At 36.3% G+C, this 5,455-nt stretch overlaps 2 protein-coding genes across 3 annotated transcripts; one reads left to right on the forward strand and one right to left on the reverse strand.

Annotated features, from left to right (window-relative positions):
- Nucleotides 1-2,122, forward strand: LOC144563073 (protein NUCLEAR FUSION DEFECTIVE 6, mitochondrial-like). Of its 2 annotated transcripts, XR_013514254.1 has the most exons (4): nucleotides 57-241; nucleotides 912-1,030; nucleotides 1,500-1,570; nucleotides 1,823-2,122. XR_013514254.1 is itself a non-coding variant. In XM_078312445.1 (3 exons), exons 1-3 carry the CDS (start codon nucleotides 105-107, stop codon nucleotides 1,840-1,842), a joined length of 276 nt encoding a protein of 91 aa, XP_078168571.1. In that variant the 5' UTR covers nucleotides 1-104; the 3' UTR covers nucleotides 1,843-2,122. The 2 variants fall into 2 exon arrangements, 1 of the variants encoding a protein (XP_078168571.1); XM_078312445.1 differs by lacking the exon at nucleotides 1,500-1,570 and having other exon boundaries at nucleotides 1-241.
- A 302-nt stretch (nucleotides 2,123-2,424) lies between these two features.
- Nucleotides 2,425-4,578, reverse strand: PDE329 (calcium homeostasis regulator). The gene is made up of 3 exons (XM_078312773.1): nucleotides 4,141-4,578; nucleotides 3,348-3,512; nucleotides 2,425-2,937 (listed from the first exon to the last, which is right to left on the reverse strand). The coding sequence occupies exons 1-3, from the start codon at nucleotides 4,471-4,473 to the stop codon at nucleotides 2,608-2,610; spliced, it is 828 nt and encodes a 275-aa protein (XP_078168899.1). The 5' UTR covers nucleotides 4,474-4,578; the 3' UTR covers nucleotides 2,425-2,607.
- Nucleotides 4,579-5,455: the final 877 nt, after the last annotated feature.

Raw genomic sequence — 5,455 nt, forward strand, 5'->3', positions numbered from 1 at the left:
TTGGAGGGTATAAGTGAATATATTTCCCATGTTATTACTTGGGCTGAGCCGCTGAGCTGAGGTTTAGAGAAAGAGAGAAAGAGAGAAAGAGAGAGAGAGAGAGAATGGCGTCAATGAGCGGCGCTCGCAGGGTTCTTCAAGGCCTCCGCTCTTCTTCTAGAAGCTTCTCCATTGGTGGCGCTAGATCATCCGCTCCTCCTTCTAGGGTTTCTCGTCCCATGCTTTCCTCTCCATTCTCCAGGTATTTCTTTTCTTCAGCTACAATTGCATTGCATTAGTTCTTCGTAGCTGTATGTACAATTCACTGCTCCATGAACTCTCAAGTAGGCCAAATTAACCCAATCTTACCAGTACCAGTGGTTACCGCTCCAGAGGTTCAGTGGAAGTCTTATCACTTATCAGTACCAGTACCAGAATTCTAATTAATCTAGATACCAAGCAGCGTTGATCAAGATATTAATAGAGAGTTTAAGTTAAATGGAACAAAGACTTAGATATTAACAGTTGCATGATGTAAATTTTCCTCTTTATTGATTTCTCTTACAATTATTTCTGAATAAACAAATAATTAACCGATTAAATCGGTGAATGCAAGCATTTGAGTCTAGCACTATTTGTTTCTTCTTCTTTTTTCAATTTAAACTGATAACAAAACTCTGTTAACAATTATATATACCTCATTCCTGTACCTTAAAAAAATAGCAAGGGCAAATAATTTTCTCGTACCAGTACCTGGCTAGCAGGGTCTAATACAAGCACCTTTTTTCCGATTAAGAGAGCACTAAAACATCAATTCTTAGTGGTTTGTTGAGGTTGTCTTTGGTCTTGCTATTGAATTTTCAAATCCACTATTATGACTAAATTCCCTAGTTACTGATTGCTAATGGAACCTTGTTGCATTAAATTTTCAGACTGCCTGTAGAGTTGGGTTGCGCTCAGTCGTTGATGCCACTTCACAGTGCTACAGCTACAGCATTGCTCACTTCAATGCTATCTCAGAAGCCTGGAACTTGGGCCTGGCTTTCTGAAGGTAATCCTGTTTTTTTCTGTTGTATTCTATTTTTTTATTTTTTTACTAAGATTTAATTGCCAAAATGTCACAAGGTTTGAATTTTCTGTAAATAGTATATGTTTCCTTCTTAAAACAGTTTTGTTGGATGAATTATACTGTTTTTTTTGTCGAGGATATATTTTATACCACCATGGGTTCCATTTTGTTGGATGAATTATACTGTTTTTTTTTTTTGTAGAGGATATCTTTTTGGTAAACAATATACCACCATGGCATCTGTGTTTTTTGAATGTAAAATTGTAAATGTATATATCCTCATTTGGGTTGAAGTTGGGGTTTCCTAGTTTGAACAATTGGTTTCACTGATTCAAATAGGACTCAGTTATGATTCGGGTAGACATGAATGGAGCGGGGGGGGGGGGGGGGGAGGAGAATATGCTGGTCAGTGTTTTAGAATCCTCATCTATTGTATGGCTGGCATTAACAGGAGATGATAATTGACTGATGCTTGCATTACATTATACAAAATTCCAAAAGAGACTTTAGAGAGATTTTGAGGTGAGCTTGTCTTCTTGTCTTTTTTGTGGGCTAATATATATTTGTAATAAAAATGTAATGCACTTCGTATGCACCCTTTCATGGGCTAATATATCTTTATCAGATGAAAATCTTGTAGAATTTAGACAGCCTGATTACGTCAGATTAAGTTTATGAGATTAAATATAATTCATAGTGCCAACTGCCAAGTTATAAAAATGTTTCCTTTTATCAATTTTACAGTGATTTTTTTTTTCAATAACATTTTTACAGGATTTGCAGCAACTCTATAGCACAGTGGAAACTCAGAGCATGAAAGAAAACACCTTTTATTTAATTTTGTTTTTTTAGTGATGTAATGCCTTAAATAAGCAGTTTTGTGGTAGATTATACTAAATTTTTTTTGTCATTCTCTGGTGCTTAAGCTAACTGATGGTACCTGACAGATGCTTCATCTCATTTCAATCTTTGCTTTTTCTTTAATGAATGTTAAGAAAACGTGCTAGATATATTGTTTATCATTTTATCTCCAAGGAGTAAGCTAAGTAGTTATATTGCTATGAAGAAACATTTCTCTCTTCAAGTTTGTTTTGTTTGGTTCGGATTTTCATGAAAATTGTTGAGATGAGAAAGTTCATATGTAGGCGCCTAAATCACTTTGTTGATTATGGGTTTGGTTCTAAAGGATTCATATTTGCACAGTAACTATGTTTCTTAATACATCATAACATTTCTATATCAAACAAAAGTAGCCAACCACCTTTTGAACAATTTTATATATTTTTTCAAATAAAGGGCTCGATACACTAGTATTTTTTAGATCTCTTGCAACTGCACTAAGCCCGAAGTTCCACCTCCGGAACAAATTAATAAACTTGTACCAACAACTTATCAATGCAAAAAGAACAAAACATATGTACAAATAAAATTAGCCATGACATTTCATAAGAACTTTTATGAACATCTATGCTTCACAAAATCCCCTAGTAATTCTCTCTCCGCTACTCAAACCAACGATTTCACGGTTAAAGAACCAACCAAGTTCATTGAAAAACTAATCAGTATCCATCAACTTGAGATTTCCCTTTCTGCTGCAAAAACTCGAGATCTTTAAGCTGCCTCTGCATGACTTCCTTTGAAACCTTTTTCTGACCAGGGAAATTGCTCTCACCTGCTGCCACTTTTCTGGCAAGGGAAGCAACTATCCTTTCAATCTCCTTTCTTCCGACAGTAGGGAAAACAGCATTGAGTATGGTGCAAAGTAGCCTTTCATCCTCTTCTTCTATTGGGTCCTTGCCGTAAGAGCAGACATAGATCGCCTCTAGAGCCTTTTCTGCTCTGATCTCCATAGGGATTTGTGGCACAGGGTTCTTCGACTTTGCTCTTTTCTGTAACGTACAATGTTTCGATTGCTTGAGCAAGAAATCCAAGGAAATTACAGCATTTTTTACGGTGGTATATTCTATTTACATTCCTGTTTATCCTTTCTTGTCTTACAATTGATTAAAGAGTATATGAAAACTCATTTCCTGATTAAAGAATAACAATTAGCCATTTAACTCTCTCTAACAGTCTGAAAAGTTGGTATGGCAGTTCATGCTCGTACGATACCATGAAGAAACCCTATCAGTATGTGCAAATTTGAAGTTATCAACCTGAATTGCATTGACAATGGTCATTTTAACCAAAACAGTATCAACAATCAGATTTTTGCAACCAAAAATTGAAAAAACACACACACACACACAAAAAGTAGCTCCTAGAATAGACGGCTTTGGTGAAAATTAGGGGATAATACCTCTCTGGCAGTATTCATCATGGCAAGAAAAGTTTCCTCTTCAAACTCAATATCATTTGAGATACGAAGCCTTGCAACTCCTTCATATATTTCTTCGGTCTTTAAAAGCCCCGCACCAACTGCAGCCAACCAACAACACAAAAGAACGTAAAACGGGTCACCCGCCTGACCAGACACAATGCGAGGAGAACCATTAGACAACACAGTGGCTACTAGTATTAGAAAAAGTATAACTCATGAAAAATAGTAATTACAAAAGTTAAATAGCATCATCGTCACTCCATGTTACTACAGATAGATAAAATTTTGCTCACCTAGATCTTAGTTTGTAACATCTAGCAAATCAATTAAACAAATATTATTTTGACCTAACTCAATTTTACTCGTACCATAGCCTAATTAAAGGAACTGGTAAATAGTACAGTTGGGATTATTTTCTTAATAAGAGAAACTGCTCAATTGTACTGGCAAACTGGTAAAGGAACTGGTAAATAGTACAGTTGGGATTATTTTCTTAATTAGAGAAACTGCTCAATTGTACTGGCAAACTGGTAAAGGAACTGGTAAATAGTACAGTTGGGATTATTTTCTTAATCAGAGAAACTGCTCAATCGTACTGGTAAACTGGTAAAGGAACTGGTAAATAGTACAGTTGGGACTATTTTCTTAATTAGAGAAACTGGTAAATTGTACTGGCACTAGTGCAGATCAGTAAAGGACTGGTTCTAGCTGGCTCTAATCTAATTAATTAACAAAAACAAAAGAAAGAAAGTAAGAAAGAAAGAAGATGTACCCGGCCACGTCGCTCTTTGAACTGGTACAAGGCCTGGGAGTCTGTGATACCACACTTCTTGCCAACGCGCCGCCTAAACTCGGCAAAATCAAGGATGTCTCCGCCGACTCCGCCTTCATCGCTGAAAATCCGGGCGAAGAGGCCGACGACGGGGAGAGCTCCGATGAGCTTGGAGGCAATTGCGGTCGGGGAGTTCGGGTTCCTCTCCATGTATGCCAGGATTTTAATAGTGCGGCGGGGGTGCCGTGAGGAGGAGGAGGAGGAGGAGGAGAGGCGCGGGAGGAAAGAGATGGAGGCGGAGGCGGAGGCGGAGGAGAGAGAGAGAGTAGCCATTGGCGCCACTAGGTGGCGAGGGAGAGAGAGAGGAGCACTGGCAGTTTGAAGGTTATCCCTTGTATTAGCATTTAGCAAAGAGAAAAGAGCAAGTGATAGATAGATAGATAGATAGATAGATAGATATTAGATAGGTCCACGGTCCACCGCGTGCATAAAGATATTGACAGCGCTGATAGAGTATCATTCATATAATTTTTCAGTTTAAACTCTATTATTTATTTATAAAATGAAAACATCTTTGGTTCTTTGGGAGTTGGTACCTTTCTTGGATGCACTGGTACATGACGATTTGGTAACTCTAGTGAAATATAATCTCAAATTAATGTTGCCAGATACCAAAAAAAAAAAAAAAAAAAAAAAAATGTTGCCAAGTTAAATTAATGAATTAATGTTTCTTGCGTGATTAATTACCTTGAGTTGATATTTTAACGAGGAACAGTGTATCTTCAGGTTGAATTCAGTAACCTTGAGTATAGTTGAAAAAACTTAATCTGATTTTATTTTATTTTCTTTTCTTTTCTTTTAATTTACTTTTGGGTTTTCAAATATGTGTTTTATTTTGTTTAACTAATATTTTTTTTTCTTTTTTGAAACTATCACAGGTATATATTGTATTGAGAAAGAACTAGGGACTGAAATAAAATCCATATATACCACAGGAGATTGATAGAACTGTTTATTGCGGCTGATCTATACAGATATTTAGAAATCTTAGAATCTTTATCTTCTCAATACATGAGCAAAATAAAAAGGAGCTTCCTTCTTAAATGCATCCTAATCAAGTACTACATCTTCATTTTCAAGCCATGTATTGTAATGCACTTTTAAAATTACTGATGCTCTCCCTTTTTTGGAATTGAATTTTGTCCAGAGGGCTTTAATTGGAAATAATCTTATCTAAAGTCGTGCCTTATCATTTGATTTGCTTTAAGATTCGTGCCAGTATATTTAAAACTAAATAACTCTAAATGGCTCTGTA

Source organism: Carex rostrata, chromosome 12 (assembly GCF_964058835.1).
Source record: "Carex rostrata chromosome 12, lpCarRost1.2, whole genome shotgun sequence".
Lineage (NCBI taxonomy): Eukaryota > Viridiplantae > Streptophyta > Magnoliopsida > Poales > Cyperaceae > Carex > Carex rostrata.